The 14,591-nt window shown below is 36.2% G+C and overlaps 1 protein-coding gene across 1 annotated transcript in view; it reads right to left on the bottom strand.

The window, feature by feature from the left end:
• sntg2 (syntrophin, gamma 2) overlaps positions 1–14,591 on the bottom strand; it is a 129,799-nt gene that overhangs the window by 47,419 nt on the left and 67,789 nt on the right. The window contains exons 3-6 of the mRNA XM_041251563.1: positions 10,908–10,964; positions 10,738–10,795; positions 5,074–5,117; positions 486–527 (exon numbers count right to left, since the gene is read on the bottom strand). Coding sequence (XP_041107497.1) covers positions 486–527; positions 5,074–5,117; positions 10,738–10,795; positions 10,908–10,964 — 201 coding nt within the window. The remainder of the gene's footprint in view (positions 1–485; positions 528–5,073; positions 5,118–10,737; positions 10,796–10,907; positions 10,965–14,591) is intronic.

Raw genomic sequence — 14,591 nt, 5'->3', positions numbered from 1 at the left:
GGGGGAGAGGAGGGTTCAAACCCCTAAAACCACGACCCTAGCTATGCCATTGGAAATAACGTGTTTTGTGTCACTTTATGGCATCAACTGGCAGTACAGCATTATGTTAACAATGTTAGCATCCTGGTTAAAGGAAAATTAGCTTCCAATCAGCAGTCAATGTGGAAGTTAATTGCCATTGATTGGTACTCAAGAGGGTACAGAAGAGGGCAATCAACTGCACAGAAGAGTGCAAACAAGCTTTTCTTGCAGTGGAATTTACACAGTTTTTGGTTTATTTAATACCATCTGACAAAAAAAGGTTAAAGGATATTAGTTAGAAAATCACTAACGTGGTTAAAGACACTTTTTCTCAAGTGCTCCAATAATATGAAGAGGGTCTCCCAAACACCTTAATATCTGTATATGGTTTTTAGCTGGTACAATGTTAACAATTTAAAGATGCAATAAGGTGAACTGAGAAAATAATATTTAAACACACTTACCACTTCTTCATGTGTAGATTTTTCTACATTAATTCCATTAACCTAGGTAAATGCATGAAACAATTACAAAAAAAGTAAAACATTCAAATTCTAATGATGGTTGCTTCAGTTCACATGCCATAAATGGATAATAAAATTACTTACAAGATGTTTTTAGACGGAAAATTCCACAACAGCCAATTATCTTTTAGATACTGCCAACAAGCAAAGGTACAATTTTCAATCTTTACTTTGGCATGTGTTTTCACATGACTGAATACAATATAAATACTTTTTCTATGAAGAAATTTTAATTTGTAATGTCTGGTTCAATGTTATGTGGGACTTTCTCCAGAGGACCCGTCAGTGAGCTGCTTCTGGCCTGCTCCTTGTGTGAACAGCTTGAACACTGACTCGGCAGATAAAACACAACATTTATACCACTCCAACAAAATATTGAAAATACAATAGAATTGCTCACAAACAAAATAAACATGGTACAACTTTATACTATTCGGTATAGTAATTGTAGGTAACAAAATAATGATATAAATATGACCTTTTTTGCACTTTGATTAGCAGTGTGCTGCTTTTTTTTGTTTGTTATAGAAACACATTCCCAGTGTGCATCCCGTGCCTTCCAGGAAGTCTATTTCTGCTTTACTTGCCTTGGTCATTTCACCCCAGCAGAATCTTCTGGGCTAAAGCATGTTACCCTAAAAGATGTCAGTCAATGTGGGTAGCAGTTGCTTATGTAGCAGAATCAAGGCTGGTAGTTTATAAATCTCACTGAAGTTCAGCAGCAGTATATAAATCCAGCAGCACATACAGTTGTTTTAACAGTTGTTTTGTTTGTTTTTATCTCGCTCCTGTGTACTTCCTGGCTTGTACACATAAAACATTGATCATCGAAATTAAAGCAGCCGTTTAGCTTAGAGTAACATTCTTTCTTAAAATAAGTTATTTATTTAGTACAAATATATTGCACATTTAAATTACAAAAGCTAAAATTAAAAAAAAGAAATGATGGCCACCACATAAATAAATAAAGAAGCTACATTTTTAAAAAAAGTGTTTTTTGCACTTTTTTATGTATTTTTCTATTTGAAATTATTATATATATATATATATGTAAACTGATTACAAAAATCCATTTAATAATTTTTTTTTTTTTTTTATGAAACCTAAAATTACGTTTGACCACCTTGGTACTACAGCATGGGAGTTAGTGTGCTTGGGACTGCACCATGGAAGTTAATGAGTGGTTTTACTTTTCTGGCTGCTACGCATTTGAGCAAATAGACAGCTGAATTCAAATCAAGAGAAGTTATGTTAAAATTATATAATGCACTGGAACGACCACACCTAGAATATTGTGTCCAGTTCTGGTCCCCATATCATAGGAAAGACATTGAGGTACTGGAGAGAGTACAGAGGAGAGCAACACGATTAATTCCAGGATTGAAGGGTATGTCATATGAATATAGACTGAAAGAGCTGAATCTGTATAGCCTAGAAAGGACAGAACCAGGGGCCATGGGTGGAAGCTGAAGAAAGACATATTCAGAACCGAGCAGAGAAGGAGCTTTTTCACGGAAAGGGTGCTGAACCGTTGGAGCAGGCTGCCGGACAAAGTTGTTGAAGCAGAGGCTATCGGACCCTTCATGAATAGATTGGATGCTGTCATGAACAATACTGTATAACCCTCTCTGTGACCATAATAAGACCTTTAGCTAGCCACCTGGAGGAAGGGCAGTCTGTTTAGCCACAAATTCCCAGAGGTTTAATTTCCCCTACTAACTAGATGGTTAGGGTTTTTTTGTTTTTCCTCTCCCGAGTGTTAACAGACCACGCTTGCATCAAAGCGAGCGAGCATAAGTGGGCTGAATGGCATTTTCTCGTTCAAGAATTTCTTATGTATGACGTGGTGATTATCCTGTGTTATGAAGAAGAAAATCATTAAATGGGGGAAAGATATTTTTTGTGTTATTACAGTCAGTATTACTGTATTGATTTTGCGGCTGTTTTCTCTGCTGCTTTCTCCACAGTGAAAGAGAGTGTGGAGTGCACTGTGTAGCTGCATTATTATCTTTTTATTTATTTTGTTTCTCCCAAGTGTGTGACTATTTTATAATGCTGTTTGTTTCTGTAATTGTTAATATGAGCTTAATGTATAAATGTACAGAGGGTAATATTTACCAGTCTGTGTACTTTATTTTATTTATGTAAATTGTTTATTTAATCAATGCAATGGACAGTTCTCATTATTTCCTTCCAAAATGGCTTCATCCTGGCTGTGAATGAGCGTGGAGTGCACTGTGCAGCTGCATTATTATCTTTTTTTTTTTTTTTTGCCTCCCCCAGAATAAACTTCCAGTTAAAAACTCATCCTGTGTCTGTGTCCTGAGGATTAAAAAAAAAAAAAAAATGTTCACAACGCAGAGCTTCAGTGCAGAAAAGTGCTATAGTAGACCAGAGTAGACCGTGCGTAGTAAACGAGTCTAAGACAGTCTAAAATCGTGGCTTGCAAACAGAGATTTCACATTAAACTATTTTGTTTAACTATAATTGCTTTAATGTACAATATACACAAATACAGTGCTACCCCATTATAATGCAGTTGTCGAGGTCCATTATTAGGAGACCATGTTATTTGTATTTCACCTTATAACAAATATTGGCAGTTTTGTTCCAGAAATGATTTACAATGCCCACAAGCCAAATTAATATTGTAGCGTACGGTGGAAAATGAAGGATGGAGACACACGATTTGCAGGTATTCGAATCCATGGTTTATTACGACAATTATTCCAGCCCCTGTTAGCCTCGGCCAGACCAAAAACAACAGTCTTGCACTCTCACAGCGGCACATTCACACATCAGCTTGTCTCACTCTTTAGCGCAGCACATTTTTTGTTATCTAGAGCAGCCGTCTTTGCAGTTAATTTTACCAAAAAAACATATTAATTTCTCTTTGTCTTTTAGCCCGCCACGCAATGTAGATTCTGCAACATTTATATCTTTTGAAACTGTTGCTTGTGTTTCACTTTTCTTGCTCTGTCCACCACATTGAGTTGCATTTTAACAGAGAAAGATTTTAGTTTTTTGCTGTTTGCCGTGCTTCGTATTGTATATCTGGAACGTTCATCCAACATTTGCGAGTCAAATTGCATTATGGGGGAAATGGGAGCCACGACCTTATCGTGTTATAACCGATTTCGCACTATAACAAGTTGCGTTATAACAGGGTATCACTGTATATGTTAATGTTGTATCCTGTTATACAGTACACTGTAATTGTCTCCTTACATTGTTAAAATATGCCTCTACTTTACTGACTTCAATATTCAAAGGGCTGTGAGATGGCGGTTTCATAAAAAATTACACAGTATGCAAAACAAACTGGCTCTCCAGAGCTTCAAGAGCAATTGGTAAGGGCATAAAATATCACAATTATCTTAACCAATTTCCGATTGTCTCTTTGTAGAATATTCTGTTTCAGTTATCACATTGTGGTAACATTTTAAAACACAGTGGCCTCTGTAGAGCTCTCAAACATGTCTTCTCTCAAAATACAGTGAATACACCAGTGTAACCATCAAACCTTCTCCTGCAGCACACTGCCCTCAGGGGCATATATGAAATACAACCTTTGTTTTATGTTTTATTTCATACTAATGTGTTTCCTCATCAAATAGGAAAGTGTTACTTGGGGCACAATGTAGGTTACACTCACACTGGGTGTACCAGTTGAACTTAGAAGAAATTGACCTACAGAGGTCACTCTAAAGAAGAAGAATATATTAGTTAAAATAATTGTCATATTTCACTTCATGTTTCTATTTAAACAGCAACCAGACTTTTGACTGATTTATTGACACCTTTGAAGGGTGATTGTTTTCTGGTCTTTAACTTTCACTGTAAGCCTGTAATCAGCTATTTGCATTGTTAAATAAATTCAAGTTGGCTTTGTTTTCTATATGAGCACACATTTCACACAAAAAAGCTTTATATACAAATAAACAAAAAAGGATTTAGAGATTGGCATTTGTGAACTAAACAACTAAATTGAAACCGCCTGCATGTATTATATTTAGGCCTTCTAGTTTTCGGTTTTTATTTTACATCTCTCTCCCTCCCTTTAAACCTAATTAATAGTTGTTAAGCCATAACTGAAAACCAGATTGTTTAAATTAGTGACGCACTACTAGAACCTAACGCAGTGGAAATTAATAAGCAGAATTCAGCGATTAGAGTCAGAAATACAGGTTCAAATAGAATCAGGTGAGATCAATGCACGTCATCTGTTATCTTAATCAAGATATGAGGGTAAAAAGAAACAACTTCCTTTGGTACTTAGTGTTTGATTAAGAAAGCGAATCGGCTCAAAATATGTTTAAAGGGACATCACATGATCAAAAATAAAACCTGAAAACTAGAAGCCCTAATTATATTTGATTATCTAGCTGAGCGAGTGACAGAAAGAATTGAGTTAATCTAAATCAAGGATTTGTTATTCAAAATCCTAAAAAAATTAAAATGTAAAGCTTTATGAACAGGAACCAGTTGTGCAATGTTTTTGCTCTTTTTAATTTTACAATGTCCTTACCTGTAACACTGCATCTCCGATGAAGAGCATTCCTGTTTGATCAGCTAAAAGACAAATTGAAGAGACGGTTAATGGAAGAAGTTAATGGAAATGTGTGAACATTTTTTAGAATCTGTGTGGTCCAAAAAGAAAAGTAATTGCATCTTACTGAGTTTCTGTGATACCATGAGCAATCAACAACAATTTTAGTGTCAATACAGCATGCTCAGCTCATACAATCTCTGTCTATTGGCAAATACATTTGAATTAATATTTAGTCTCAATCTGGTTTCTTCATATGCAAAAAGGAATTAATGAACATTTGTGCTTATTAAAAACAGATTTTAACCAGTTTACCATTTGTTTCACTAAACAATGAAGTAAACATGTCATTAGCGTACAAGTGGAAACATGCATAGAGCATGTATATCACAGCATCAGTTTCCGAATAGAAGAGTTAAAACCACTTTAGGAAATATGCTATCAATCAAGCTACAAGGGCAGCTCAGGAAACAAATGCCAGAGACTCCAGACAGGCCAATAAAGTTCTGTGACTGATACTGTTGCAAGGACTAACACTGACTAATAGTGACAGAGATCCAAAATAACTATAACTATAATAACTAGAGTTATAAACAGAGGATTTAACGGCTAGAAAGCAATACGCCATGACGTGGTGTGCAGTGAGACCATTCTTACTGCTGCTGAGTGAATCCTTTTTTTTTTAGATATTCAAGGTTATTTTTCTTTCATACTGCAGTTTGAATGTATTTTCCTATAAAGAAAAACAAACAAATAAATAAAATACAAATATAACTGCTTGCTTACATGTTTTATACGCTTTACTTTGGTAAGTAAAGTTGACGTTTGATATCACTGTTTCCCTAGTACAATAACAGTGTTCTGCACCTTTCTATTAAATTCCTCCACGTGTGCTGTGTATGTTTGTTCTCAGCAATACTTGACCCAAACAGTAAGGGAGGCAATCATGCAGTGAATCAAGTCACTCAAATCAGTTAACCTAAACAAAACTGCTCACTGTGTTATAATACACACTGATGTCTGGAATTACTGCAATGTATTTCATTTCTACACCACATTCTTAAAAATCTGAACCTTGTGTCTGCTGTAACCATGTTCTGGAAGGTTCTGTGACCCAGAGTCAAAGGTTCACTGCAGCAGGTGCTCAGGGATGTCAAAGAATGAGAGAGAATCGCCAGCAATCATAAGCTCAGCTTGCTGCATGAGTGGGACCCAGTTGTTGTCACAAATCAAGGGATAAGATGTTGCAACAATCAAGGGACTGAGACTAGGAAGCTGTGCATGCTTGGGATTGGTGGCTGGTGCACCGGGGGCATGGTCTGGACGGGGGGAGAAGTAGCAGGCTGCTGAGACGAATGGTGTGGTATGAGACGAGAGAGAGCGGACAAACACAGAATTGCAGAATAAACAACAAAAGACAACCAGAGAGAAAAGACACTAAGAGAATAAAAAAGGAAATCAGAGACTGCACTTTATTTTCTTGTAGTATTTTGTCACAGTCTGAGAAGCACTATGCTGCTCAGCTGTAGCACTGGCTGGTAAAGCAGCATGGCATAATTAACCGCTGCATTCGAGAACCTGAAAAACCTGTGTCTGCATTAATTTCCACGTAACGCTACATTGGTTTCAGAAATGGAATTATGGACTGGATGCTGCTGGAAATGAATGGAGAAGAGGACACACAGCGGACCCAGGGGAGCCAGGACTTTTAGAGGCTAAAGTGCCAGTCAAGAGCAGACAGTGGGCGAAATCATGGCTGAAGGCAACACCCATAGTGAAGGAACTCTGGAGAGCCAAGAGAGAGGGACCTCCAGCCGGCCGTTCACAGCTTCGCTCCAGGAAGGGCCCGACAGTAAGAGGTCTGCTACAACCGGTCCCTCAACAAGGTGGAGCGGTGGTTCTGTGTGACTTTCCCCTCATCATCTGGACAGACCATGCTGCTCTGCAGTGTTACAGCGAAAATTATGGTACCGTAGACATACACTGTGACATAGCTGCTCACTGCTTGAGTAAGGTTATACTTTCAGAAAAACTTCTTCAGGTCGGGTTAGGTTAAGTGAATTTTCTGCATCGTAATGGGGTCATTTGCAAGACCACCTCACCCCAAACAATAAAAGATTTGGGGGTTCTAAAAAATTTAAATGAACCCCAAGTCGATGGGGTCGACCCAGTCTAGATGGAGATTACGGGTTGGGGTCCTAACATATACAGTAAAGCACATCTGACTGGTCACCTTGTAGGTGGAATTTTGAAGTTGCTACACCAAAGTACATTGTTGTCATTCTAATATTTTATAGTATAGTCATTTAATGACAAACCACATCATCCAAATTCCTTTTGTTGTATGTACACAAATCTAAGCAATTCAAGCTGGACTTCCTTTTTCTGAAGGCTTCTAATTTAAATGTGTACGAATGAATGCAACTTTTTGTATTAACTTTTAATATTATTGCTTACCTCTCAAAAAAAAAAAAAGTTAAATCATGTTGCAACTATTTTCAAAGATTTTTTGTTAAAAATTTGCTTGGTGCTTGTAACAGGGTGAATGGAGGGTGTAAAAATTGGCCTCCTGACAGACGGAGGCACTAAGCTGACTGACAAACGTGACTTCAGCAAGTGTATTGAGTTACACAGGTGTACTGAGTTTCATACTAGTTAAGACCGAGATTTCAACAGCAGTCATATCAATAGAGATTGGCTGCAGTGGGTTAACGGGGTGGGACTTGATGCATATAAGGGAACTGTGTAGCTAAGAGACAAGGGTTGGGCCGGCTGTCGTGAATCTAATCCATGCGTACTCAGACCTAATTCCAGACAATATTATTCTACATATGCACCACAAAAATGAGCACGTTAACACTAGAACCACTGCCGGCAGGTCATTATGATGGTACATTTTAAACAACAATATTAAAATGAAAGACAACTATCTGATACACCTCAAGTTTTATTCAATGTCGAAACGCTGTATTTAAATGAACAATTAAACAGAAAAAGGTTTATTTTCTTACCACATATAAGGCACTACTTCAAAAAATGAAAACAAAAAAAAATGAAATGAACATTTTAAAAGAAACTAGTGTGTAAACAGGTATATGTACATACAAAACTGTAAAAACAAAAGTAGTTTTTAATCTAAAATGAAAGTAACACGTGTTAGCTCTTGCGTGTGTCATTCGGTGCAGCACAGAATCCAGGTTGATCTGCTTCAAGATGAAATCTCTCCTACTGATTTTCCTTGGTGCATTCCTTATACAAAACAAAGGAATTGATGGCTGCCAGGTCCAGTATAGATAACAGGATTATACACACACACACACACACACACACACACATTCTAATTATATTATTATATATATATATATATATATATATATATATATATATATATATATATATATATATATATATATATAGCGATCGAGCGGCCCACTCACTCACACGGTTTGTTGCCCCTTTAAAAGCAGACCCAGACACTGAAATGAAGTTCTGAGCGCTTACACGCTATTTTTAATCAACAAACAAAGACAAAGAAACAAAGCAAGCACCTAGCTCTATTTTCAAGCAATAACACACATACAGGAACCTAAACTATCTTGCAGGATGGCTAAGCTGTTTACCTGACAAATAAATAAGCAAAACAAACTACACAGGTTTTACACTACATTTTCTCTTTGTATACACTTGAGCACACTATCAAGCAGGCTTCTATATACTCCAGCAGCCCAGAACAGACTGGTTGCTTCCTTTAAATACCCTGCACCTGGCTCTAATTTATAATGATCCCCAGGTGTAGGGGATAATTAATAATAAAATAATAATTAACAAAACACATTAAATTAAACCAATGTGCATTTGTTTTGTTTTTAATTTTTACACACAAAACAAAAAAAATAGTTTTCAGCAAATGGAGGAATTTAACCCTCAGACCTGCTCACTATAATATATATATATAATAATATATATATATATAATATAAACATATATAATATTTTAGGTTGTATTCAAAATGAAAAACATTATTATTAAAGTCAGTCAAAATTATAGCTTTGTTGCTAGGTGGGCGGGCTTATAACTTCCTTATTTTTGTGATTCTGCCTTTCAAACAGCGTCAGCGTATTTATTTAGGAAAAGTCATAAACGGACAACCACATAACTTTCAGACATGCAGAGTAATTTAAATTTGAAAACCTCAAACCATCAAAATGACTTCCATGGCTAGTACATACAGGCTCTGGCTCTATCAGTCCCCTCACACACAGAGAAGAGAGCGAGAGTCCCATGGTCCACACACAACAGCAGCTTACACACACACAAACATCCACACTACCGAAACTAGTGGTATGGTCCCGCCCCGGGACAATACAGATAACGTGAATGCACAGTAGCAGATGAAACAAAAGTCTGCCAACCTGAGCTGACTGGGTTGCTACAATATATTGAACTTACATTCATGAAGAGATGTTATTTACATATTTTCAAGTACTCAAGTAATAAATTAGTGCTTTTATTTATTTATAATTGTATAATTGTGTATTTATAATTATTTCTAGTGCTTGAGTACTCTAACCCACCCCTATTAGGAACATGTGTTCAGGACATACAATGCATCACTGGAAAGCTCTGTCCCAGGAAGCTAGTTATTACAGTACCTGAGATATTCATGCAAGAAGGTCGGGCCCACCCATACACTACGCCTGGAGTTCATACGAACATGTTGCAGTGTTCCCGCCTCTGTGCGTCTTTATGTTTATATGTTGTGTGTTTAATGTGGGTGTATATGTATAGATGCGCGGGATATAGTGTGGGTTATGAGCGCGAGTAATGTAAATGTAGATTTGAATTTAGGCACGAGGATTGCACATCACTTCATGTGCAGATAAAATATGTATAATGTGTGTCATGGGAGTGCACTAATTAATTCATGTGCAGATGTACCGAGACTCCAATTGAATGATTGATTAGCAATCGAGTCTCGGTTCAGATGTATAAAAGGTGCACGTTTTCACCCACTTAGGGTTGTGTGTTCAGGGTGAAAAAAGGGAGAGAGACGTAGAGAAAAGTAAAGTAAAATAATCAATTGCTACATTGTGCTGGAGGACCAGCATGGTACTTGTTTGTTTAGTGTTCATCCATGTGTGTCAGTGTCTGTTCATTTTGTTTGTCTGTTTATTTTGGCGTCAAGTGCCACGTGGTGGTTTGTTCAACCTTTTATTTTCTGTTTGTTCATTTATTAAATGCTGAGTAAAACTCCACATCTCTGTGTGCTGTCTCTCTTCTTCCTGGTCCGTGACATCACCACGCACCTGCACACTGCGACTATCCTATCACAGGACCCCAAACCTAAAATAATTTGTGAAATTCAACCAGACAACCTGGACTAGATTTATCCTTGATGGGTGCCTGACAACTACCTCAAAGGAAACAAGAATCAAATCACTAGATCCACATAATAACTGGGGCTAAAGCACTGTGGGGTCTGAACGGACCCCAGGTTACCTTATGAGGGTTAAACTAAGAATTACAAACTTTAGAGTTGTCTTGGGGTCTAAGTTTTTACACTGTAGTTTGTTATTAGAATATAGTACCTACAGTAATAGATTATTTATTTATATTACAAATATTAAAGAAAGATCATCTTACCTACTTGATCTTTAAATATTTTTGATATGACCACGGGCACTTTATGCTCAGCACCCCCCTAAAAGAAAAAACATTGTTTTTAATGATGTTTTATTCAGTTAAAATATGTACATTTTAAAAGTCAACATCAAAAAACACTTTAAAATATCTAAGTAAAAAGGTATACTTACTTTTATGCTCAGTCCCAATCCCCCAACAGCTTGTCGTCGAAGAGTAACAGTTCTGTGCTTTAAAAAATTGCACAATACTATATTTAGGCAAAAATAGAAAAGTACAGCTGTAATTTAGCTTGGTAAAACAATAGTATGTTTCAAGACAGGGTTAAGAATACCACCTTGGATCTACACACTGTATACCAGTATATGAGGAGGTTAAAATCAAATGAGGCTGTTCTGTATTTTACAAAACTCCTGTGTAGCAGTTTGGATCAAATGTTTTGTTTATTTGACATATACATCAGAGTTTTGTTTCCTTTTCAAGGTCAAAGAAGATGACAGAAAGTGTAACTGTAAAAGATCTGCAGCACAGCGAAAAGGCCCTTTCACTGTGATCGAGTAAGAGCAAATGAGAAAGTGGGCTGTCATCAGAGTAGCAGTGCTTTGACAGTGAAAAAAGAAAGGAAGACAAAATGTTCTTGGAGTGCAGTAGGTAGACACACTGTAACATGAACAACACTGTATGTTTTGTGTATATTTACTGTGTTTTGAGGTGTAAATTAAAAAGACCATTTGGAATTGCATTACACAGTCTCATCTGTTTGTCATCAGCAATCACCTCGAGTCAATAAGAACTGTAGAATCATAAACATAACAATACTATGGGTTTCACCAATATTAGTATAGCAAAAAATGAAGGTTGTCCACTTGGATTCCCACCTCCTCATATCATACATATACCACAGATACATAAACTCAAGTTAGATTTTGGGGCAGGAAAAGGAGTTCACATGAGACAAAGTCAAAATTTATTCCGGAAAACAGAAGAATTGGCAACAACACAACAAGGGATTTGTCAGAGTGTTAATGATTATGAGAACAAAGAAAATTACGTTTTATAGCAACTTACACTAAACATTTAAGATAAAACACAGGCAGATGGAATACAATATCTATCCATACATAAGCCAAATCTTTACTTTCTTACCAGGAGAGACCTCTTTAACTGAGAAAGAGCAATCTGCTCCTAATATTAACTCTCTGTAGGGCTTATTTTAACAGACTGCCAATTGGCACGTAAGAAGTTTTCTATTTTTGAATTTGTTAATACATAAACATTGGCAAAGACAAGTTCTGTATACCTGCATTTGGAATATACCTTTGCATATGGTGTCAGCTATTGCCCACATTCACCCTCAGAATGATTTTCCCATGCACTTTGTCCATGAGCAAGTTTAGCACTTGGAAATGTTTGTCTAAAGGATAATAAAGAATAGTGTTTCATTTTTCTGCCACAATTGATTTCCACCCATAATCTAGGGCCTTAAATAGTAACTATATACAGTATATTGATAACGAATTAGAACACATACATTAATAAAATACTACATGCAAGGCCACAGCTATGAGGCACAGGCCGCGGTTAAAATCATACAAATAATTGTTTATTTACACTTTATTTGCACGTTGCTCAGCTGCAGTACATGGACAAGTGCCTGGCTACTGCCTGGATATGTGACATAAATAAATTCTATTAATTATCTTTTTTTAAATTTTATTTTGAAACCAAGCCTACACAATTGGGTATTCCTAAATTCTTCTAAAAAGTCTTGGTACCTTTCAAGAACATGATAGATTCTCAAGTTTCAGGCCACCACTATGCATTTGCTAACTAATATTATAATATATATAACTTTTGATATATATTATATAATATATATATTATATCTATAATATATATTATATATATATATATATATATAAATATTATAGGGTGGACCTGTTTATTTTTCTCTTCTCATGGACAAATAAAAGTAATTCTCTTTCTCACACTGTTTTGGTAGTACATTTTGTGTAATCTGGGTTTCATGTAGTTCTCTTTTAGGGAGAGTAGTTCTCCTTCCAAATGCAAATCACCTAATTAATATTACAATATGGGAGAGTATATTTAAATTTGGCCTGGCACAACTACACATATTGTGCAGCTTTCTTAAACTGAGTTTCCACAAATTTTTGGGGTTGTGTTGAAGAACCGGAAGTCAGCCTGCCTCATTAGTCCACCATTAAAATATAATAAAAAAGCAAGGAAAACAAACAAAAACCAAGACATAGCATTTCACAAATAAAAGAAAAAAACACACAAAAAAACAAAAACAAATACCAGCATTCCCGTAGAAACTGATAGATACTGTGTACTATCCATGTACTTTTATTTGCTAAACATTTTTTGGCTGCATATATCCTATAGTAGCCTACGAATGATATCAAAATTATCCAGTCAAAATGTTTAGTACACTACATTTTCACAATACTGGTAGTAAATCTAAAATAGGCTACCCTCGCCCACATTTCTCCACAAATACAGTGCAAGCCTCTCGCCAGTAGAGTGTGGTTAGGTATTTTGTTGCTGTTGCTGTTATTGGGGATCTAATACACTGTTAGTCCATACGAGCTCAACACCTTTCTCAGTAGATGCTAATCCACCCAGGCATTTTTATAAGTTTCTGGAACTTCGTTATATAAGACTTGCAGCAAACTGATGTTAAGCCCCATATTTGTCTTTTTTAACAAGTTCTTGGAATCAACAGTTTTGTTTTTCTTGTTCATGTTTTTGTTCTTCTAAAACAGATCTTGCTGAATGAATTAGGTTTTAGAGATGTTACTTTAACTCTGTAGGTGATAACTCAAGCCTGGTGCTGTCGGTAGCTCACAGCAATATCCAGGAGACCACTGGCACCAATTCCCAGCTATCATAATTTAATACATTTTGCGGCACAAACGTGACTTTTTCTGTTATTGGCACTGTAGGTACTGATGATACATGATGAAGGCTAGAGTACAATAAACTGCATCATATTGCTAAGGGACAGAAAAGTCTAGGCTAAAAGCAATCAGCTATCCGATGACCAAACAAAGATAACAAAAGTGTAATGGATGAAAAATGTCTTTGAAAGAGGCTTTCCAAAGTACTTTCTTATATATTTCTTTATGTATTTATTGAATAAATTATCACAATAATTTTAGTTAAAAAAAAAAAAAAAAAAAACATACTGAATGAAGAAGTCTCTAAACACGTCCTACCGTATGCTTATTTTTTCATATTTGGTCAAAGAGCTTGCCAGGACTACTTCCAGCAGATCTCAGTTGTTAATAAAGACTTGCTTTGTACTGTCTTTAGTTACAGGAGAAAGTTGCACAAGGTTTCGTCACAAATGGGATCTTCACAGCTAAAGTCTGCTGAACATAAGGTACGGCTTTTGACCACAACATTCTTTTTTTCTCAATTTGTGTGGGTTTTTACTGTGAGAGGTCGATTTACCCACCCTTTTCAGCTGTAACTTGTTTTCGCACCACACTTCCTATAGTGTGAGAAATGTGTGTAATAGGTGCGGTTACATCATATTCTCATGGCAATGGATGGAGAATTTGGAGTCTCTAAACTGCATGGAAACACCGACTATGTCTAAACTTGTAACAGCTCACCACACAACAAAGTGAAAAAATATGTTAAGTGTTTTTCTTTATAAAAAACAATCCTGTTTTAAAATGGAACTCTAGTTCTACTCTAGCTCAATTTTGCTGCAAATAAAGAATCTTTGAGAAGAAATTTACATTGAGACTCAACATATATCCCAGTTTAGTTTTAGCCAATAATCTTATTTATATTAGCACACCAGAATATTATTATTTATGTTTACA

The sequence above is a fragment of the Polyodon spathula genome, chromosome 6 (assembly GCF_017654505.1).
Source record: "Polyodon spathula isolate WHYD16114869_AA chromosome 6, ASM1765450v1, whole genome shotgun sequence".
In the NCBI taxonomy this organism is placed as follows: domain Eukaryota; kingdom Metazoa; phylum Chordata; class Actinopteri; order Acipenseriformes; family Polyodontidae; genus Polyodon; species Polyodon spathula.
The sequence above is the reverse complement of the archived record's forward strand: the minus strand, read 5'-3'. Positions and strand labels throughout refer to the sequence as shown.